The sequence below is a fragment of the Mytilus trossulus genome, chromosome 2 (genome assembly GCF_036588685.1).
Source record: "Mytilus trossulus isolate FHL-02 chromosome 2, PNRI_Mtr1.1.1.hap1, whole genome shotgun sequence".
Taxonomy (NCBI): domain Eukaryota; kingdom Metazoa; phylum Mollusca; class Bivalvia; order Mytilida; family Mytilidae; genus Mytilus; species Mytilus trossulus.
Window position 1 is genome coordinate 63,072,826 of NC_086374.1, and position 25,047 is coordinate 63,097,872.

Consider the following 25,047-nt stretch of genomic DNA (forward strand, 5'->3'; position numbering starts at 1 on the left):
CCTCGGGGACGAGACGTCCACCAGCAGTGGCATCGAACCAGCAGTGTCAATAGTAACCAGAGGTACCAGGCTTATAATTTGTAATGCACGTCATTTAGACTCTGGTGGGTACAGTTGTCTCATTGGCAATCATACTACATTTCCTTATTTTATAATTTTATATCGATGATTCTGTTTCGTTGTAATTCAATCATGTAACCGAAATCTTGACCCGCTGTTGTTTGTATTGTTATTGCAAGTTTCAGTATGATTGTGGGGCTAAATTATGACAGTAAATGATTTACTTTATTGATATCATTCCATGGTTTTATAGCAAATATAATTAGTTTGCAAAGAATTCCGCTCGAGTCGATGCGAGGGGTCGTCCTGACTTTTCAGTGAGTTGAGAATGGTTTTGGCTCCTAATTGAAAGCCTCACGGTGGGTATAAGAGATGAAAAACAACAAAACAATCAATATTTCTTTGCTTTTTATGTTTTTGTTGGGCATATCCTGATATTGTGACATGGGGGCATAGAACACTGAATGTCCAGTATCGAATTATCCGGTTATACATTTTCCAGTAATACATAGCCAGTACCGGTAATATGTTGTTCAGTATAAAATTGTCCAGTAAGACAATGTCCAGCAACACATTGTCCATTGGTATCAGTATTTTACAGCAATAAAGTGTATAGCTATACTGTTTCCAGTATTACATCGTTCAGTGATACATTGTATTGTAATACAGTGTCGATTGTCCAGTAATACATTAAATAACAATGAATTTCAAAAATAATTAAATTTAATTACAGCAAAGTAAATGTATGTTTATTTTGTTATTGTAAAAGCTTGATATTATTGTATATCATCATAAGTTCTAATTCCTTTGACCCGGGTGTACTTTCATACCTCATATAGTGTATCTTTATAATCTATAATATTTGAACATGTAACTGTAATAAATAATTTATTAACTTGTTTACTCGTAAAATATTTTAAAAAGTTTTAAATTATATATTCAGCATGGTAAAACTATAAATATTTTCCATTCATCTTACTTTGCACATTTTTACGTACTATTAGTAGCCGCAAAATTGTGCAATGTAAGTTTCAAGTACATTCCTTTTATATATACATTCTACGTAACTATTGGTTAGCATCTCGACGTCAATCGATGTTTGACGTACGTAAATTTAAAAATACTTTGCTAATGGCTCCACACAAGAATGATTTCAAATACGGTTACTCAAAATAAAACAGATTGAAAGAAAATCATGCTTCAAGGCTTGTGATTTTTGATGATTTGAATCGAACTTGACAGTATAAAGAGACACAGCAGGTAACAATAATCAGTGTTAGGCTCTTCTAGCTAAAGAGACGGTAAGTTTTTATAAGGATTTTTTTCATTTGCAGTGCATGCTTTCAAATAGAGGTTGAATTTGCCACGCATGCTTTCAAGTAGTAGTAAATTTGTCAGTATGCTTACAAATAATGTTTACATTTAGCATGCATGCTTTCAAATAAAGGTTAAATTTGCCAGGCATGCTTTTTAATAATTTTAGATTTTTCATGCTCTCTTTCAAATAATGGTAACATTTAGCATGCATGCCTTTAGATAATGAGTAAATTTGACAAGCATACTTTCAAAAATTGGTTAAACTTGCCAGTATGCATTCAAATAGTGGTTAAATTGGCCATGCATGCTTTCAAATATTGGTTACATTTGGCGTGAATGCTTGAAAACTATTGTAACATTTGGCATGCACGGTTTGCAAAGACATGCATGCTTGATAATTTCTGTAACATTTGACATGCATGCTTTCAAATAATGGTGAAATTTTTCATGCATGCTTTCAAATAATGGTTACATTTGGCATGCATACTTGACTGAAAAGTATTGCTTTATTTGTCACACATGCTTACAAATGATTGCTACATTTGGCATTAATGCTTGAAAAAAAAACATCGTTACATTTGGCAAGCATGCATGCAAATTATTGTTACATTTGGCATGCATGCTTGCAAATCATTGCGTGGAATAATTACACGATAGATTTCAAAATGAGGCTGTATAAGCATCTGTAAATCTGAAATAAGTCACAAGGGTATTAAGACGAAATGCATACCTACATACATACTCATGCTGGTCTGATATCTGAAAAATATATCAATTTTATCATATGAGTAATACATTTGTTAGAGTTATAATTTTGGTTTTGTTTCATAAGGCAAAAAACATCCTAATATCATACCTCTTTTCCTTTACCATGGTTCGACACATAGACAGGGATATCATGTTAAATACTTATAAGATAAAACAGGTAACATTATTTTAAAACCAAAGTAAAAATATAACAGTTAATTATTTTTTTTATTGAAAGCCAAATAATTGTTTGTCACAGTAGTCAATTTTGAAACCGCTTTAATTTTAGTTGATTTTGGCAAATTGAGTATTCGTGTTATAAGTCACGTAGAAGAAGGTCAATATTTATCAAAAAAAAAATTATGTTTCAATTATAATCTGTAAAGTTATTTTGTAATAAAATATTTTATGAAAATAAAAATAAAGATTGGTAAACTATTTGTACTTTAATCCCAATTTTCACAAACACTTATATCAGTTAATGGTGCGTAATACCGTTTTTATCAATTTTATATACGGAAATATAAAATAAAATGTTAAATGTTTTTGGATAAGCAAAATTCCAGGGGGGGGGGTGTTGCAACAGAGTTCAGATGTCAATTATGTGAATAAAACAAATGGGCTTTAATTGAATGAAAGGATGGATAGATGGAGGATAAAATTCTGATGACAAGCACTAATTGATCTATTTCGCACTTTTGTTGAAGTGAAGTGAAGTATAAGATTCTGTTAATTAACTCTATATACGTTTCATTTAAAACGGTAAACTATTTGTACTTAGATACAAACTAAATATTACTTTATGGTTAGGGTCAAGATGCTAGATTGACTTGCCTATTAACCATGATTCGTCACATCGGCAGGAAAATAGACGAATATCATGTTAAATACTTATAAAAACAAAACAGGTAACGTTGTTTAAAAAATAAAAAATAAACATAACAGTTATAAAAAAAACTATTTTAAGATATTAAAAGCCAAATAATTGTTGGTAGTTTATTTTGAAACCGCTTCCAGAATTTTAAGTGTTTTCGGTAAATTGAGTATTCATCTAAGTCACGTATAAGTAGGTCATTATTCATCTAAACCAAATTTCTGATTGAATACTAAGCTGTATATTAAATAAAATTTCTAATTAAATATTAAGCTGTATAAAACAAAATCTTTTATAAAAATAAAATCATTTTGGTAACCTATGTGAACTTAGATCCTAATTTTCACAAACGTTTATATCAGTTAATGATTCGTGTTGTAATTTTTATCAATTTTATATACGGAAATATAAAATAAATTTTAATGTTTTGGGATAAGCGAAATTCCAGGGGATTAAAACAGATTTCAGATGTCAATCATGTGAATAAAACAAATTGGTTTTAATTAAATAAAAGGATGGATAGATGGATGATAAAATTCAGATGACAAGCACTAATTGGTCTATTTCGCTTTTTTGTTGAAATAAGTGATGTGAATGTTAAGATTATGTTAATTAACACTATATCCGTTTCATTTAAGGTAGCACAGTACAAAGATTTTTTCACTCCCAATCAGACATCTTTAAACTGATGTTTTTCCACTCATCTTTCTTTAAATTGTATAAATGAGGTCCAAAAGAATGAAGAAAGATTAATCTTTCAAATTGTGATAATTTCATTTTGACATAATTATTACATAATTAATTATTATGTAATTAGTTGCTATATTGTGATGTCCAACTTGAATGGATTTGATGTCTTTGTATTTCATAGCATCCCAAAATATTTTATAGATTCTTGTACAACACAGCTTGACCTCCGAAACCGTGTCTCAGATTTCCAAACACATCAATAGAACAAATGTTATACCCAATTGATTTTAAGGGTCTCTTATGAATTGAGGTTAAAAACTTCATTGAAGATTTATACGAGAATGAAATACAATAGGAAAAATCTAAGACACTGTTTCGGAGGTCAACCTGTGTTGTGGAAGAATCTATAAAATATTTTGGAATGCTATGAATAACAAAGAAGCTAAATTCATTCAAGTATGGGCATCACCATATGGCAACTAATTGCATAACTATTAATTATGTAATAGTTATGTCATAATGATCTTATCAAGATTAATCCTTCTTCTTTCTTTTGGTAACTCATTTATAAAATTTAAAGAAAGATGTGTGGAATTACATCAATTTAAAGATGTCTGATTGGGGATGAAAAATCTTTGTATTGTGATACCTTAAAACGGTAAACTATATGTACTTAGATCCAAATTAAATATTATGTTGCAATTACTTTAAGGTAAGGGCCAAAATGCTAGATTGACTGGCCTATTTACCATGATTCGTCACATCGGCAGGAATATAGCCGAATATCATGTTAAATACTTATAAAAACAAACAGGTAACGGTCTTTTGAGACTCAATAAAAAAACATTTACGAAAAATAATTCATATGATATTTAACGTTTCATTTTAGACAATATGCTGGGTTTACGCTCAATATTGGTTTTTGCCGTAGTACTAATAATTTGTTTCCAAAGCACTGCTGGAAAACACAACGACAAATTAACAGAAAAAGAACTAGAAACTCTGGGGGAAATTGAAAAACTATTGAAAGAAAGAGAAAAAGAAACTGTACAGAAGAAAAGTGAAGATGCCAAGATTTTGGTGAAAGAAGCCTTTGAAACATGCATAGAAGAATTTAATATGTTCAGAGAAAGACAGAGACAGTTTAAAATGGAGGGTAGGTGTTACTTTCGTATGCATTTTTCAAACATGAAAATTAATGTTACTCGTAAAACAATAGGTATTCGATAGCGATCCAACGATGGTGCAAAAAAGGGAGGGCCTATATCCCTTATCCAAAATACATTGCACGGATGACAGTTTATTTTTGCCGACCGTGCAAGGGCTGTATAGCCAGTCAAGGTCGTAAAAACTTCCATTTGTTGTTGTTCATTTTTTTCCAAAAAATTTACCTTTATGTTCAATCTAAAATCCATAACTATTCTTCAAATTTATGTTTGATGTTACATTATCAGGTCTTGATGGAAAGCCAGAACGGAAAAGGAACAGACTATTCAAGAGAAGTAAACGTTCAGAAGAAATTCAGAAGATTGGTCATATTTTGAATTGTGCCAAGAAAACTTTGATAAAGAAGTGAGTAGTTATACTAGATACAAACGGCGTGTCATGCTTAGTATTTAGATTGACTGTTACATTGACTGTTATCATTATTTTCTAAGGTATAAAACCCCTCAGACAAGTTGACCTGAGATGTGCAGTTCTTTTTATGTCCTAATCAGTCAGGAACCTACTTCGTCAAAATTATCTCCCCATTACGCCAGTTCAATTTCACAATCGTAGAAACGGAAGCCATTGTAGGGATGACGCGCTACCAATTTTGCTCTTGGAAACCGATAAATTTATCCACATTGCACCATTACGATCCTTATATGTCAGGGTTTTTTTTAAAGACAAATGTAACAACTAGCTAATGAGCATAAGTTAATAATCTTGTCTGCATTGATTCATCTTAAAACTATTGTCTGTTCGGTTGTCATGTGGAATTTTCGAAAATTCATAAACATTTAAAAAAATTCTAATTAAATATTTCGTGGAAGGGCAGATTAGATTTTTTTAGTGTATGAAGACTATAAACTCTAGTTATCACATACAAAAAATTAGAATTTTTCGAAGATATGCATTTTCATCATCCAACTTGAAAGACTGTCGTCAAGTACTTTCAGTAAGAAAATAGCTATTCGAACACACCTTCTCTGTTTTTGTGACTCATTAGATAGGTATTTCACTTGACCCATATATTTCATCTTTTAGTACTGTGATTTTTTTGTGCTATAACATCAACCTTTAGCTTTAATGTATTAAAATGATAGAATCTGAAGCGAGACGATGTATGAAATATTCTTACTTTGTACGATATCAAGACAAAATACCCAACTCAAACACGCCCTAACATAAAAAGGCGCACTCGATTTTCTCCTTTCGATACAATTGTTACCCATTTTTTGAATATTTTTCTTCAGTCACATAATAGAAGGGCAGACACGAAAATTACTGAACTTATAGATTGATATGTTTTCCGTCCTTGGTATTTTTTTCAAAAAAATCGGAGGTTATGCATTTTTGTCATCCAACTTGAAAAATACCCATGTCGTTGACTTGATATCTAATTGTTCTGCTTAACTATGAACTAGATAAATTGAAAACTTATGCAAATGGTGTTTTTAAAATAAAACACCTCGTAATTGAGAAGAAAATTGCAATTTTGTTTGTTTCTATTAACTTTTAAAAATTTTGTAACTATAGTAAACAATACAGAATACGTTTATCGCCTTCTCTAATAAAGAGCTTCGATTCTTTTGTTCTATTTCAACCTGGTTTCCGACTGCTAATGCAATCATCGAATTGTCTTTGTGTTTTTCAAACTTTAAAAGGCTTATCTATGTACAATTAACCCTTTGATTAGAGCTATTTTTTTGGGGGGGGGGGTGAATATGTATTTTTTTTTAAATGTAGGCATAGCAGGAACGATTCAAATAACCTTTTATTGATTAATATTCAGTTTTTCAAAAGATTTGTTTTTATCTTGAAGAACCTCTATTCAAGTTTTGTCAAATTCTATGAAGGTTTAGCAAAATGATAGATATAAAAAATAAAATACTTCATCTATAGACTGAACCTAAATGTTAACGTAGTCGACGTTGCAACTTATTCCATTCTCAATTTTATTTATTATGTATCAAGCAAGACAAACATGTATAATAAAGTAGCTGATGATACAAAACACAAATGTGTTCTTATAAAATACCAGGTGCTTTATTTATTGTTCAATGCCTTCAAACATTTTCAGATGCAGCATTGAGGTATGGATATGGGGAATAACAGCATTAATCTATGAATTATGTTATTGTTATTCTTTTCAGAACTGGAAAGACATTAAAAGAACTAAGTAATGAGGTAGAAATCGCCAAATGCTGGAAAGATACTATAAAGGAACTCGCTAATCGCGAGAACTTACCGAAAAGGTAATATATAGAAGCATATATAGAAAGATTCATTTCTTCAAAGCTGATTTAAGTTATTTATTGAATTTAAAAAAAAAACGATGGATAGATATTACACAACAAATTCTTTGAAAGCGCAGTTTGTTCCTTACTAAAAAAAATCAAAAAATTCCCATAATAGCTGGTTGTTTTGAGTTACCGCTTTGCATACAATTTCATATCTAAATTCTCAACGTCTTTCATGCACTTTTCCTATTTTTTGCACTACCTTAAAATAGACCTATTGTCCACTTTGACCACCTGGCAATATGATCGAGTGTTGCTGCTGAAACAGAATATGATTTGCCTTAAAGTTTTAGATTATTAGATGCCATTCGTATTTTGTTAGTTGATTACAAATCACAGTAGGAGATACCATTTAGACAGTTTAAAAAAGCAATTTTCATCGACTTTTAAAGGGAAGATACAATCGATATTTCAATAAATCAAATGTGATATTGATAATTATTGTATGTATATTCAATTCAGAAATATTTTTGCTTCTTTGAAACGTCATTGCTCTTGCTGATTGCAGTGACTGCACCACCTATTTAAAGGAATAGGGGAGATGAGTATTTTCTTGATAGTCAGCTTAATGCAATAATTTTAGGGAGCAACCATCAAGGGAGGGGTAAGGTATTTTTTCCACGTCTGAAAGAAATACTAGAAAAGATCGCGCAAAATTTTTCTTTTGGCATCTGCTTGACCACATTTTTTGTATTCGATTGGGGATCAGATTTTTTTTATTATAAAAAAAAACACAACCCCCTTGGAGTGAAATGGTCACTCCCTAACGAAATGAGTTGTGAAGTTTTGATTTACGTCATTTTTTTTAAATCTTTAATTTCAGACATCAATCTTCAAGGTCGAAAAGGATGACACCAGTCGAATGCAACAACATTCCAGATGTGAATACATACAGAACTATTGATGGCCAATGTAACAATCTGAATAACCCTTTTTGGGGAGCAGAATTTGAACAACAACCCAGATTTATATCTGAAGTGTACGAAAATGGCGGTGAGTACCAGTCCTATCGTATGCAATTATATATGTCTACAATCATAAAACTTTCGAGTATACCGGTAATTGTCGTTCTCAGACTAAAAATGTCAACCAATCAAAATGCTGGAATTGTCGGAATTTTGTACTCCGCCTATATTATTATCTTATTATAGTGCTAGCTATCTTTAGTCGTCTGTTATCAAAGTAAATTCTAGGAAAGAACCTAACCAGTTGAATAGAGTGTATAACTTGAAGTCTATGTGAATTATTTGTAGTGGACAAACCCAGAACAAGCGTAATCCCTGGAGAAGTTCTACCAAATCCAAGAGAATTGAGTAATGCAGTGTTTGCTAGTGCAGAAACTGATGTTAATGAAAGTTTCAACACCCTTATGAGTATGAACTGGGGACAGTTTATTGACCATGATATAGTACTCACGCCACAAATTACGGGTATGACAAATATAATCACAGAATATATACAAAAAACTTGTATTTTAACTCTCAAAACACATTTTATTGGTTGTTTTTAAATCGATTTTTCTGTTCAACTTTAAGTTAACTGCGTTATGCTTATACTGAAACAGGTGAAGTTGACAGAATAAATTGAAAGAACAAGTCTGGAAAGAGTGAGCTTTTAAATTACTGGACAGCAATGTTGGTGTAACTGCTTCCCCCAATATACATATATATAGCTATAGGTTCTCGTTTTCGAAGAGGGTCTTAGATTCGGACAGAATTAGTCGATATGTATACCTTTAGCCAAGAATACATTAAGAATATATGCTAATTACTTATTACCTCGAAGTATAGATATGAGATATAAATATAAAGTGCGTTTTTGCTCGGTTATCAGAAACAAAGCATGCAAATTGGCCTTCTCTGATCTGAAGCATGCGTTAATTATTCTGGTATCTCTAAGAAATATGACAACTGCCCATACAATATGAACAGATCTATTCTTATAACTTGTGAGTAAATCATGAATCAAATAAAGACTACCAAAGATCCCCTATGAATACAAAAATCCAAAATGAGACAGAACGCTTAAGGTATGGAAACACAAGTAGACAGTATGGAGAGAATTATCACAATGGCAGTCTAAATATGTTTTAAAAAATGCACCCGCAGAAACCCAACCACACTAAAACAGCTTTTGAGTAAACTTTTTCATTCAAATTGTATCTCAATATATATAATATATATATTTCATTTCAAAACACGAGGGTAGTATTTTGCATTAATGTTGAAATATGTTTTGTTATAGGTCAAGATGGCGCCGAAATATCATGCTGCGTAGATGGCAATGGTCCTGTTGAAAGGTAATGTCTTAATAAATACAACAATCAATAAATTGATTTAAATGGTAGCTATCTGAATATTCAATGTATTTGTAAAATGATTGATTTGTTTGTTGGTTGACTAACGCTAACGTCCAACGGCAAATATTTCACGAATAATCAAGATAAATAGAGATACAAAATAAATCGATTTCAAAGTCGGTCGACCACAGTAATAAGGTCGTGAATTTCGACTGCTAATCGAACATGAGTTTTATGTTAGATATGCACAGAAGCTTTGCTTTGCTAAAGGTCATTTACGGAAAAAGTAAAATTACAAAAATACTGAACTCAGAGGAAAATCAATTTGGAAAGTCCATAATCACATGGCAAAATCAAATAACCAAACGGACCGTTTGTTACAATTGGTTTTTCAGGAAGCGTGCTACATGTCTTATTAGATTCAACGTGCTGAATTACGTCAAAAGCTGCGTATTTTGAATACATCTCTCACATCTTAACGGGTGCCTTTCTTCTTATTTCGACATTTTTTTTCTACTGTCGAATGGGAGATGTCGTAGAATAATGATATTTTTATTCATAAAAAAAAATTCACAAAACTGAAATCACATATATATATATATCAAAGTTAATGTAAAACATTTGTTTGTAAAAAAAACCAGTTTGCAAATGTAATGAGAAAACACGAAAACTTGAACTGTCTAACGGCGATTTGTGAATATATGTATAAAATTAAATTTCAGGCCCGAATGTATGGCCATACAAGTGGACGCTAATGATGAAATAGGTATAACATGTATGGAATTTGTACGATCGGCTCCAGCGGCTGCTGTTGAACTAAGTGGTATGTATTATTTTATTTCAATCTGGTGTCCAATGTGTTCAATCGAATAGTTATGGACCATACCATCAAAATGCTTAATTAAGATGGCAATATTTGAGCCCGATATTCCTCCATTCCAGGCGGTTGGATTTTCTAATTTTAAAACGAGAATGCAGATATTTTTTAGTATGATATTTCATGTGTAGCAATGGTAAAATTTGTTTTTATTTTTATTTTAAGACAAAATCAAACTAGTTTCTATGGATTTACTGACAAAGGTCTTTATTTGCTTTTAAGACTCAAGACGCATGATAACCCATTTCAAATAATAATGCCTTCCAACCGACAAACAGATGTTTCATGTAAAAATCCTTTTATTTACATTTGAATTGAAAACTATATTATTTATGATCTTGATGTAACAAAGAATAGCGCGAGGATTATCGCCTGTCCTATTAAATAAAATGTCTAAAATAATTATTCCACTTATTTTGCTCAAACTAAGTAATTCTGGCTTTTAATAAAAATTATCAAAATGTTTTATCATTAAATAGATGGAAAGCAGCTGACCAATGTAATAACATCATTCATAGATGGTAGCATGGTTTATGGCAGTTCACCAAGTCGGTTAGCAGCACTGAGAGATGCAGGTGGTAAGCATTTTACATTGACTCGTTCCTGGTGTGTTTTACAATCTGTGAAAAATATCTTATATATACTACAAGTGTGGACACAGATCAGTGTGGATCAGTGTGGATAGTATAGTTGGATAATTGTATATACTAACAGTGTAGAAGTCAAGTTAGATATTAGAATCACAATAATTCGTATGAATTTAAACTTCATTATAAATTATTCATTAAAATTGTTTTCACAGACGTGAAAATTTAATTTGTATACATCTTTTGCCTAGTCTAACTTCTTGAATAAAACTTCCTTCAAAGGCAAAATATGATACAATGCAATCCATAATTTTGGTAAATTGATTATGAATCATAAATGTATTACTTTCTTAATAATTCATTAAATGTTTATCATTAAGGCAAGTTGAAAGTAAAATTAGCAGCCAATGGAAATTTGCTTCCTGAAGACTCCTCTGATGACAGTATTTGCTCTTTAACCGGTGAAGATTCAGATGACTATTGTCAGTTAGCTGGTATGTTATTATATAAGCGTTAAAATTGATAGATTAGATCCTCAGAATTACTTTCTCTTTACAAGCTTTAACAAACATAAAAATAAATTTTATATATTTCTTAACTCTGTAGGCACCACTATGGTTAGAGCAACGCATTTATTTTAAGTGTTTTCAATAAAGGCCTCAAACTCACCCTTTTGGCTTTTTTTCTGTTTTTGTGATGCATTGGAGTAATCACCACATATTAATGAAATCATAAAAAGGTGTCATTTCATTACATTTTTTAATATTTCTTTTTCATATAAGAGAACTTGGGTGGCCAAGAGTTCTAAGTATTCTAACTACTGTAACACAAGTCTGCCGACAATGTCAGGTTTAATCTCAATTGACTAATATTGACAGTCTTTCTACTGAATATCGGTCGTTCTTTCCGGGCATTTCAGCTCCCCCACCATTAAAAACTGACCGCCACGAAATAGCATATCAGTACTTAAAGTGGAATTAAACACCAATCAACTAATTACTCAATTAACTTCCTATTCGTCAACCTGATTGAACTTTTTGTTTTGAAGGTGATGAGAGAGTTAATATTCAGCCTGGTCTTGGATCCTTGCACTTGGTGTTTATGAAAGAACATAACCGCATAGTTGATCAATTAAGAGCACGTCAACCCGAATGGACTGATGATAAGCTGTTCAACGAAGCCAGAAAGATAATAGGTGCTATTATTCAACATATCACATACAGCGAATGGTTACAAAGTACGTATATTTTAATATTCATTCCCTATATTTAGAAGTGGAAATAGTGTGAACAAAGTGATCTACCCTTTTTCTGTTCATTATATTGTAGATTTTATATAAGTGTTAATTCAAACAATCGTGTAAATTAAGGCATTTTTTCTTTGTGAAGCCCATAGTCCGTAAGATTCTAAAATTCAATATCAGTAAACAACAGATCGACCAGCACAAAGAGGATCATTTACATACACATTTGCAGAACAAACTAAGTAAGTAGATATTGATCCGTGTATAGCAAAGTTATATGGATATATATACATAAATATATGAGAATAAATTGTGGATCAGAAAAAAGGACAGAATTGGAACAAAACCTCGTGGAATATATCATCAGTGATAGGAATAGTCTATTTATTCAGTGCTGACCCATATTGGCTATACAAAAAGTACACTGGGTCATTAGCGACAGGTTAATATCACACAGTCAACATGGAACATGACTCGGAAACACCACAAGTCAATAGGCAACAAATTATCGTTCGTCAATCACTTTTAAATACCACTCAGTCAACATTAAACATATCCATGATATATTCGCGGTCATTAAAGACAGGAAAATATCAAACAGTCAATACGGAGCATACTTTTGATCACTAATGACGGAAAATAACATAGATATAAAATAAACATGTTATGAACAATCATCGACAGATAAATATCATTCATTCAACTCCGAGTATAATGTTTGTCAAATTTGACGATCATATGCCATGTTTTCACAGGATTATATCACTGTGTCACCAGTGACAGGAAAATATAAAATATTCATCACGACATATCTTTAGTTATCTAAATGAGAAATATCATTCAGCCAACACTAATCATATATCATTACCGGGGGACAACATGCAATCGAACAAACATATCATTGATAAAGACATATGACGGTACTATACAGTCAACATAGAAGAGGGACGAAAGATACCAGAGGGACAGTCAAACTCATAAATCGAAAATAAACTGACAACGCAATGGCTAAATATGAAAAAGACAAACAGACAAACAAAAGTACACATGACACTATATAGAAAACTAAAGAATAAGCAACACGAATCTCACCAAAACTAGCGGTGATAGATGATACCCACAGTCAATAACAGTACTCACAATACGGGGGAAATTGGTTATTTATACCGATATCCATCGGAAGTTTGAACACAAAAAAATGAGGAACTAACCGCATTAAATCGTTAAAACTAGCAATGTTGTGCTTATCATAGAATTGAGTTTGAGGAGTTATTGAAAAATAGACTTTTATTTCGTATCAATGGTTGAGTAATTCTCTTGAAAAAAAGTTCTAGGCTAAAACTGAAATGCTACGACAAAAAAACGATCATAAAGTCCTTAAAGTTTTGAAGAGGAAACTAACAATTGAACAAGAACAATTTATCACCCCAAAACGGGAACTTTCTAAAAGGATAGCATTTCTGTCCAAGTTTTGTCACCCATATCAGTACCCTTGACAAGCAAAATCATGTTATCTTTGACAAAATATGTACAAAAGTAAGATAGTATGTAAAAACCAAAATATGTCATGTCACCAACAAATCTGGCCTAATTATAAAGATGAAGATACCAAATATGATGCGAACATATGAGCACGCTTTCGTTTTTATGATTATCGGATAAATCTCTTAAGTATCAATCGAAGCGCTACTCTATATTATATCTTAGGTATTCGAATTCACAAATTGGAATGTAAAACAAATCCGACTGAACACATTTTAACTCAAACAAGCTAGAGCAGTGTGTTGGTTTCGAATAAGATCACTCGACGCGTATCTGATTTACTGAGTGATAACCTAAGTATCTTTAACCACTTTTTCAGCAAAACAAGTAAGAAAGTTAAGTGCCATATCATCGCCCATATGCCTTTCACGCGTTTTGACATACTAAAAAGTAAAATCACATAATTACTGAACTCCAAGGAAAATTCAAAACGAAAAGTTCCTAATCAAATGGCAAAATCAAAGGATAAAACACATTAAAGAAATGGACAACCATTGTCATATTCCTGACTTGGAACAGCCATTTTCAAATGTAGAAAATGGTGGATTGAACCTGGTTTTATAGCATTAAACCTCTCACTTATATGACAGTCGCATCAAATTCCGTTTATTTTATTTTTTATTTTTTTTACAACGATGCGTGCAGAAAACAGACATAATCGGTAAAGTATTCAAAATATGGTAACAGCATATCACATTTATATATATATATATTTAGATGTGTTTATTGATGACGTGATAATAGAGCGTGATTTAGGACTTTTGCCTACAGGCTTCTTCAATCATTACGACAATACAGTCAATCCTGGAATAACAGTTGGATTTGCTACAGCTGCTTTTCGATTTGGACATAGTCAGGTATGATATAGAACAACATTGAATTTTGTACCTTTGCTAAGTTTATAACCCAACATCTTTGTTTTCAAAACCTCTCCTAGTAGTTTATACCCGTTTTTAACAAAGTTTCGAACATTGTACAGTCGAAAACCAGGTTGAAATAGAACAAAAGAATCGAAGCTCTTTGTTAGAGAAGGCGATAAATGCTTACTGTTATGTTAACTATAGTGACAAAAAAAAAAAAGTTAATAGAAACACACAAAATTACAATTTTCTTCTCAATTACGAAGTGTTTTATTTTAAAAACACCATTTGCATATGTTTTCAATTTATCTAGTATATAGTTAAGTAGAAAATTAGATATCAAGTCGACGACATGGGTATCTTTCAAGTTGGATGTAGAAAATGAATAACCTCCTTTTTTAGCTCACCTGGCCCGAAGGGCCAAGTGAGCTTATGCCATCACTTGGCGTCCGTCGTCGTCCGTCGTCTGTCGTCGTCTGTCGTCGTCCGTCGTCGTCTGTCGTCGTAAACTATTTCAAGAATCTTCTCCTCTGAAACTACTGAGCCAAATACTTCCAAACTTTAACTGAATGTTCCTTAGGGTATCTAGTTTGTAAATTGTATCCAAAGTTTTGATCTATCAACAAACATGGTCGCCATTGCTAAAAATAGAACATAGGGGTCAAATGCAGTTTTTGGCTTACAACTCAAAAACCAAAGCATTTAGAGCAAATCTGACTGGGGTAATATTGTTTATCAGGTCAAGATCTATCTGCCCTGAAATTTTCAGATGAATCAGACAACCTGTTGTTGGGTTGCTGCCCCTGAATTGATAATTTTAAGGAAATTTTGCTGTTTTTGTTTATTATCTTGAATATTATTATAGATAGAGATAAACTGTAAACAGCAATAATGTTCAGCAAAGTAAGATCTACAAATAAGTCAATTTGATCAAAATTGTCAATTGACCCCTTAAGGAGTTATTGCCCTTTAAAGACTTTTTTCACAATTTGTTCATCATGTTGACTTACTTTAAAAAATCTTCTCCTTTGAAACTGTTGTATCAATTTCAGCCAAACTTAGGGTAATTGAGTTTCAGAGTATCTAGTATAAATTTTATATTTTATTTCCTTGTATGTCAAGAAACATAGCTCCTATGGCTAAAATAGAACATAGGAGAAAATAATTATTTTTTTTTGCTTTTGAAGAAAATAGGACGATCCAAAGAACATTTAAATAAATTGAAAAGCCAAAATAATCATTGATGAGAGATTTAACCAAAAGAATTAAGGTGAGCGATTCAGGCTCTTGAGAGCCTCTTATTTTAAATTACCACGGACGGAAAACATATCAATCTATTACTTCAGCAATTTTCGTGTTCCATTATGTGACTCAAGAAAATATTCCAAAAAAGGGTAACAATTGTATCGAAAAGAGAAAATCGAGTGCACCTTTTTATGTTATGGCGTGTTTGAGTTGAATATTTTGTCTTGATATCGTACAAAGCAAGACTATCTCATACATCGTCTCGCTTCAGATTCTATCATTTTTATATATCAAAGCTACAGGTTGACTTGATTACATAAAAAAAGCACAGTACTTAAAGATGAAATATATGGGTCAAGTGAATCTTATGAATCTTATGAATCACAAAAACAGAGTAGGTGTGTTAGAATAGCAATTTTTTTTACTGAAAGTACTTGACGTCTTTCAAGTTGGATGATGAAAATGCATATCTTTGAAAAATTATGATTTTTTTGTGTGTGATGACAAGGGTTTATTGTCTTCAACCTCTAAAAAAATTCTAGTCTTCCCCTCCACGAAATATTCAATTAGAATTTTTTTAAATGTTTATGAATTTTCGAAAATTCCACCTGACAACCGATCAGACAATATTTTTAAGTTGAATCAATGCAGACAAGATCATTAACTGATGCTCTTTAGCTAGTTGATACATTTGTCTTTTAAAATATAGCTGACAGATAAGGATCGTAATAGTGCAATGTGGATAAATTTATCGGTTTCCATGAGCAAAATTGGCCGCGCGTCATCCCTACAATGGCTTCCAGTTCTACGATTGTGAAAATGAACTGGCGTAATGGGGAGATAACTTTGACGAAGTAGAATCCTGACTGTGTAACATTTCTGCAAATATCTCTAATCTTTAGACTTTTTGAAAAAAAATCAGTTTTCAATGGGTATGTATAGTCTTTGGTATTCACATGTTGAGTTGAATGCTTCTCAGTTAATATCTGATAATGTAGTTTTTACACTGTTGAGTATTTCCATAACATATTTGTTTAGATATGAATTTTTTTGTACACATTCCCTAAGATTTGTCCGTTAAAAATTTCGTTTTCATAAATCCACAGACTGTCAAAGAAGACTCTTAAAAGTAAGCAGCAATTTTTCTGGTTTATCTTTTCATTTTTTGTATCGTCCGGATCATTTTTGCGTACTACACGGTATGGGTTTCGCGTAGTTTTTAAGACCGTACTATGATCTATAGATGCTAACATCCATGTCATGTATTCTCTGGTGGAAACCTGTGTCATTCTAAATCTCATTCTTATATATTTTTGATATTTTATTATCTCCAAACTCCAAATCTATACACTCTGATTGCTATTCATGTCTATTCATGACTAATAAGATGTATAGTAACAATATTAGAAAAAATAAAACTCGAAAAATGAGAAAACAAAGGAAAAACATTCCATGACACGTTAAAAGACGGGTACAGTTGAATGGTTAGGCCAGAAAAGAGGAGGATAAGGGATGGTTGGTAGACCCATTCAAAAACGTTTATTTTCTAGCCCTTACAATTTATAGTGCTGTCTTCTGTAGATAATTTAATGAATTATCAATTTCTAAGCAATCGTCAGTTATGGGGAAAAAAAGTAAAATAACAAAAATTACAAACTCCAAGAAAATTTAAAACGAATAATCCTTAATCAAATAGGAAAAAAAAACAATGTGATCAAAGGTCACACATCAAACGAATGGATAACAACTGTTATCTCCCTGACTTGGTACAGACATGTTCTTCTGTAGAAAATAGTGGAGTATACCTGATTTTGTGGCTAGCTAAACCTCTCACTTTTATGACAGTCGCGTAAATTTCCACAATTAAACAACATTCCTAATAACAAATGTATTATTTATTATTGAAAAAATTAAAATTGATAGATACGAAGTCACATAGCTCATATGGATGCCGATTACACTACTCTCACAGAGGAAACAAAAATGGAGGTAACTCTTAAAAATCCACACATGTTGGTTGATGAAGCTGGATCCAAGGTATTGGAATTAGTCCGATTTATGACAACTGTTCAAGGAGCTAAAGCTGATGAGTAAGTTTAAAGCTAGAGCCTCCTCATGGGATTTATGTGATTACTTACATGTTTATATATTGATAATTGATAACCAGACCAAATATGTCATTATTATTTGATAATCTATGACTGTATTCTTGATTATTTAAATATCTTTTTTAAAAATATAAATAATGATTAGATTATTTTTTTGGCAAAACAATTTGTGATTACTTGATGAATTGGACACCACCATGAGGAGCCTCGTTTTTTTTTATGATGAACTACTTTCATTTTTTCATCAATAAAACGTTTAATTTTGTCATGTTACATACTACGTGTAAGCGCTTAAAGTACAATTGAATTACAATCTTTTGTTAACAGTACATTGCTTAAATATTATCAGAAAACAACGTACCAAAGGAAAAGATACACTTTCCTGAACATTTCAACATTTACATCATTCACTCGAAATTAAGTTTACGAAAACAATTTTTCCAGCTTTGTATTTGTGTTTCAGCTTGCAGTTTATTTTTTAAATTGTCTCTTTCTTGGTCCATGTACATTCAGTAACAAGTATGATATACACATATGTGTATCAAAAATCGCTGTGATTACGAGGAACTTGAAGACTGCTCTGTCATTAAGTGAACATCTGTATTTCTGAAAAGAGTATTTGTTAATGGGCAGTCACCCAAACTACCTTTATAATTTGTTTTAGTAGTTTATCAAATCACGGATATTAAATTCCTAACGATGTGCACATTTTATCATATTTAGCACTATGAATGATATATGTTTGGCCTCGTGTGGTCATTATTGATCAAACTGGCGCATAGTTTGGTCAATTATAATATTGTTTCGCCAAATTTTTTTCCAAGGCAAAGAAGTCATCAAAAACGAGGTTTATTTAACAAATGAAATACGTTACACAAAATATGAAATAAAGTGAGGTGTCTAATTTTGGACTATATGTTTGTATACTTGTAATGGTTTCTAAAACAATTACTTAATTTTCTCATATTTTGCACGCTTCTTTTGTTGCAGGCAATTTTCGGATGCTATTAGAAACAAATTGTTCAACACGTCTTTAGATCTTACGAGTTTAAATATACAACGAGGAAGAGACCATGGTTTACCATCATACACAGAATGGCGAAAATGGTGCAAGCTTCCTGCTCCAGTTAATAATGACGATTGGGCGAGCATGACTTACATAAAACGTAGACCAAGAAGAGAGTTAGAGAGAATGTATAAGTACGTTTGCGTATTCAACAATTTTTCACATCACTATGATTTCGCATTTAATTAAAAAAGGACAGTCCCTAATCAAATGGCAAAATCAAAAGATCAAACACATCAAACGAATGGATAACAACTGTCATATTCATAACTTGGTACAGACTGTTTTTCTTTGTCATTCAATATTCCTTTGTAGTTACAGCAACCCTTCCATGCTGAGTAGAAAGAAGTTTAACTTGATTGTCTTGCTGAGGAACTATGACACGCTAGATCTGAAAAATGTCTCGTTTTACAAATTTTCTGACAAAAAGTGATCAAGTTTTTACCGACCATGTAATACCTCTTTATATCCCAGGACTACCAGTGCATGTATTTAGTATGAAAGTCGATATACCATTATAAAAGCGGTCACTTAATGACTTCAACCACCACTTAAGTTTTAAATTAAAATGCTCATATAATCTTTGATCATATTATTTTGCTGTTTGATAAACAATTTGAATTTTCAGAAACACACATACATATAAAAAAATATTTGCGACAGCAAATTTACAGATCTAACATTGTTGGGTTGATGTTTAGACGAGTTGCATATGCAATGTATATATACAACTCGTCTAAACATCAACCCAACAATGTTAGATTTGTAAATTTGCTTTCGCAAATTTTTTGTTCTTCCCTTGCCGGGATTTGAACCCATGCTACTAAGATATCGTGACACGAAATCGCCTGCACTGTAAATATATATATGTAAACAGGTCTAAGTCGAAAACTACGTTCAAATCTATGATTGCGTTGGATAAAAACCGCATTTTTTATACGTGTGCATGTAAAACAAATTTCGTTGTAGAAGGGTCTAAAAACAGCACAAACAACATTTTCCAAAAGACCAAAAAAGTGAAAAAGTATATTTAAACAAAACGCATTTGACTAACTATATATATACGAGTCTAAATTGAAAACTATGTTCAAACCTATGATTGCGTTGGATAAAAACCGCAATTTTTATACGTGTGCATGTCAAACAAATTTCGTTGTAGAAGGGTCTAAAAACAGCACAAACAACATTTTCCAAAAGACCAAAAAAGTGAAAAAGTATATTTAAACAAAACGCATTTGACTAACAGGTCGAACAGCTGATGTTCTTTAATCCTGCTGACTGCCATTGGCGATTGCCAAATAAAATTGATCACAAGATCTTAAATATATATAACATACACACATTGTTTTAGGAGTGTACATGATATTGATTTATACGTTGGTGGCATGTTAGAATTAAGAAGTACAGCATTAAACGGTGGCGGTGATTTTACCTACGTAGGAGAGACATTCGCTTGTATCCTTAGCGAACAATTTAAAAACCTAAGAAATGGTGACAGATTTTGGTATGAACGAGCAGAACCTGAGGGTTTTAGTGCAAGTAAGTTCTTTACACTTTTTTTTTTAGGATTTTGCCATTTGATTAGGGACTTTCCGTTTAGAATTTTCCTCGGAGTTCAGTATTTTTGTGATTTTACTTTTTATGAAAATTGGTATAAGTTAAGTTGGTAATATAAAATCAAAGGCGGAAGAAACCAAAGGGCAATTCAAACTAAAATCGAAGACGAACTTGCAACGGCATGACAAAAACATAACAGTAAACATACAAGCAACAATTTATAAAACACTGCTGCTTAATCATAATTTGAGTATTAACTAGACAGCATTCGACGCTAATATACACAATATAAAAAAATATAAGATAAAATAAGAACTGACATTGAAAATAGAAACTGTTTTGTTTGTATTTTGTCTAGTGTAAATGTTGTTTCTGTTGTCTAGTTTTGTTCCTCTTATTGTTGATGTGTTTCCTCGCTTCAAGTTTGTAACCCTGATTTGTTTTCTCTTAATCGATTAATGACAATCGAACAGCAGTATACTAATGTGGCCTTTATCTATATCAAATTAAGTAATTCAAAAGGAAAATGTAATCATTTCGAATTGTGTCAGAGTTTTATGTCAGTCCATTATGTATTGCATGGTTGGTTTTTTTTTTTATACCTCTAGTGCTAAGTATTTAACAGAACAGAAGAAAAATAAAAGATTGAAATGTGCACCTTCAGTATGAAATTTGTTTTTGCATCTTGTAACTATTTATCTAATTATCTCACAATATCTATTAAATCTTTTTTTAGACAAACTTGCGGAAATAAGAAAAGTGACACTTTCTGGAATTCTTTGTAAAAACGTACCAGGTTTGTCAGAAATCCACAAGAGGGCACTTATTAATCCAGCAAATGTTGCCGGTGGAAGGTATGTTGATAGTTAATTTTATTTAAATTCCATCAGTGTCAGAAAAACGTTTTCATTTGGTCAAATATAGTAGCAGTTTTATAAGGGACCCATTGACCTGCATTGTGCCATTACAACGCGCTCAGTGGGTTTTTAACGAATAAGTTCAAAAAGTTACAGTCCTATGAAAAGCAGATGGTCTCTCCCCAAACATGCAGTTTTAACTTTTAATTTTAAACCATTGTGCTTACTCTTAATGCCTTATTTTGCGGGGAAGGTTAGTTATGATAAAAACCATGGAGACCAAACGCAAGAATTTCAATTTAAACATTGTCCAAAATGTCGGTTGTTTCAGTTTGAAACTGAAGTGAATGTTGATAATATGCATGTTTACTTCTGATATATTGATTTAAGCGGAAATATCGGTCAATGATACATGATACTTATATTAAAAAAAATCATTTGTTTCCAGAAAACCGTGTTCAAATGAGAGAAATATCAAACAGATGGACTTTAGTGCATGGGGACAATAAGGTATGGTTATACAGACACATTAAATAATGCTAAACTCCTCCATGTAATTTATCTATTATAGTATGTGCAGTTTGCATATTTTGAAACTCAGAAAGGTCATCGTATGGTTTGATATACTAACGTATGTATGGCTTACGCATACATTATGCGATATTCTTTAAGTTTTAAAAGATAATGCTTTAATTTCAATATTAAAACATGTTCATTTTAACTCTTGATATGCGTTTCTACAATTAATATATTTTCAATGGTCATCTTGACAAACATTTTGAAAAAATATAATAGCACAGTTACCAAACTCCTAATGAATTTCAGTTTAGTCCAAACGAATAGAAAAAAAAGTCATATTCCTGACTTAGAACCGGCAATTCCGATTGTAGAAAATATATCAAACTTGGTTTTATAACCTGCTGAATTTGTATGACAATTGCATATATAATTCCATTATATTGACACCCATGTGTGAACAAAACAAACGGACTCAATAAGTTTAAAAGAGGGACGAAAGATACCAAAGGGACAGTCAAACTCATAAATCTAAAACAAACTGACAACGCCATGGCTGTCAAAGAGTTAGTATATCATTATGTGCTAGAAATTACAAGCTTTTTTAAATGACCTGAAATTTTATTTTTCTTTCTTATTGCTTTGACTACATAGTGACGGGGGTAACGTCAGTTTCATTTGAATGATATTTTATCTTGCATTTCAAAAGTAAACAACCAATCAAGATGTCCGTATACAGAATTATTCATGAATTTTCTATTGAAAAAGTTCACATGTGTTCCAACCATGCCAACCTCGAGATTCCAATTGGATAAAATACATGGCTTTTGCAAATTATTTATCGTTTCAATTAGTCAACTACTGAATTTACGCTATATCCAAATTGAAACTACTGGAATATATCTACTTAATAAATCAGTATGCACATCTGGTGTAGCAAATTAATACTGTTTATGTTATTACTACAATGTATCACTGGGTTGATACCTTTGTTCCTTGACCGTAAATATCCGACGGTATCACATATAGCCTATTCTTCGGTAATGGCATAAATACTGATAATTTGTTATAAAACTTTGCTGTCTCACACAATATTTAAATGATATGTTCCCCTCATGCAAAGCTTTATTTCATTGATCGGCTTTTGTCTTGTTAAGTATTTCCTCAAATTTAGATTTTCAAATAGTTTGGTCTCGCAGATCACTAATGAGCCATATATTGTCGAAATGCGCATCTAGTGCAGTAGAATTGTTACTATTGATAATAGTATACCTCTGCTTGTGAAATTGAAGTCACCAGTACGAGTACTTGTATACCGACATTCAAACACATGCAGACATAGATGCACAAACTAAAACGTTAATCAAATGTATTCTTACAAATCAAGACGAAACTGGCGTCATTAATGTCTGTTCAGCAATGTCAGTCTCAACGCAGTATTAATTCAGATATCATTTTGCTTAATTTTTCAGACTGTTATACAAGACAACACACGGATATACGACTGCGTCCTCAAAGATAAACTTATAAACAATCTGTAGATCACTTATTTGTGATAGCATTTCTGAAACATTCCTTAATCATGTTAATATAATAGTTCTAACTTATTGTATTTCATATTTTTTTTAACTTGTCATCGCATTTCTGTAGTAATTCTTATTATATTGTAATTCATATTTATATTAAAATTTCACTTGCTAAGTTGTCATAGCATTTTTGAAATATTCTTACTAAAGTGTATTTCATATGTCTACATACCTGCCAACTGTCACTATTTGCGGGGGATTTCCCCCATGGTGGCTCCCAAATAGAAATTTTTAAATAGCAATTATGTCCAGTTTTTACAAAACAATTAATTTTACAATAAATTGAGGCTTATAAAAGTATGGAGACGCCAGAAAACAACATTACACTGTATTTGAAGGCTCCCTTGAAGGTCCCTTGAGTATGCCAGCCATCTTGCACGCAAAACCCCCATTGGCATTTTGAAAACTTGGCAGATATGTGTCTTCAAATAAAAGTTTGTTTTGAATTTGAAACAAAAACAAATATAATTTATAAATTGACCAAGGATCGGTTAAATATTGTTGATTATATTTATTCATATTTCAATTTAAGCTATATATTTAAAATTTGTATTTATACTTTTACCAATATCAAGAAAAATACATGTTTTGCATTTTATAAATGTGTACAGTACTGGCTTTTCATCAACTAATTACGTTTTATAGACATTTTATTTTGTGTCTCATGTCTTTTGTGTTTATTTGTATTTTCCGTATATTAGTACTCTTTAGTTTGTAGCAATAAATGAGTTGAAAAAGTTGATTTTATTTCTGCATAAAAAAAATGGAAAATATACAAAACACACACCCATGCAATGATGTAAGGCAAAATATAGCAAAATAAAAACTAGAGGCTCTAAAAAGCCTGTGTCGCTCACCTTGGTCTATGTCATGTATGTGAATATTAAACAAAGGAAGCAGATGGATTCATGACAAAACTGTGTTTTGGTGATAGTGATGTGTTTTTACATTTTACTTAACTAAACATTCTTGCTGCTTACAATTATCTCTATCTATAATGAACTTGGCCAAGTAGTTTCAGTGGAAAATGTTAGTAAAAATTTACAAATTTTATGCAAATTGTAAAAAAATGACTATAAAGGGCAATAACTCCTAAAGGGGTCAATTGACCATTTCGGTCATGTTGTCTTATTTGTAAATCTTACTTTGCTGAACATTATTGCTATTTACAGTTTATCTCTATTAGTCCATCAGCTAGTTCTCAAAAGGGCGCTAGTTAAGGAGTTTGTGTTACACCCCAGGGTACCGCGATTTTTTTGGATAGAATTCAACTTCATTATCCTATTGATAAAATACAAGGTGTTAGACTAAAAACAAAGTGTCCAAAAGAGGTTTAAAAACGTCCCTTTCAATGGTCCCTTCATTTCGCAATCACAACTAAGTAATTTTTAACTAAAATTTTAATATAAAGCGATTAAAAAAAAATAAAGTATAGGTTTAAACAACTAAAACAGATACAAAACAATCATATTAAATGTAACTCGGAAGATTTTTTGTTTTACAAAAAATT

General features: G+C 31.7%; 1 protein-coding gene across 4 annotated transcripts; it reads left to right on the forward strand.

The window, feature by feature from the left end:
• Window positions 1-1,114: 1,114 nt before the first annotated feature.
• Window positions 1,115-24,058, forward strand: LOC134707745 (peroxidase mlt-7-like). 4 transcript variants are annotated; one of them, XM_063567768.1, is made up of 18 exons: window positions 1,115-1,320; window positions 4,578-4,844; window positions 5,143-5,260; window positions 7,048-7,149; window positions 8,018-8,187; window positions 8,448-8,624; window positions 9,439-9,493; window positions 10,216-10,316; window positions 10,850-10,948; window positions 11,338-11,451; window positions 12,006-12,194; window positions 14,460-14,599; window positions 17,771-17,937; window positions 18,946-19,155; window positions 20,373-20,560; window positions 21,315-21,432; window positions 21,884-21,945; window positions 23,424-24,058. In XM_063567768.1, the coding sequence occupies exons 2-17, from the start codon at window positions 4,583-4,585 to the stop codon at window positions 21,942-21,944; spliced, it is 2,271 nt and encodes a 756-aa protein (XP_063423838.1). In that variant the 5' UTR covers window positions 1,115-1,320; window positions 4,578-4,582; the 3' UTR covers window position 21,945; window positions 23,424-24,058. The 4 variants fall into 4 exon arrangements, with proteins under 4 accessions (XP_063423838.1, XP_063423837.1, XP_063423839.1 ...); XM_063567767.1 differs by having other exon boundaries at window positions 1,125-1,361; window positions 23,424-24,057; XM_063567769.1 differs by lacking the exon at window positions 1,115-1,320 and adding an exon at window positions 2,697-2,840.
• Window positions 24,059-25,047: the final 989 nt, after the last annotated feature.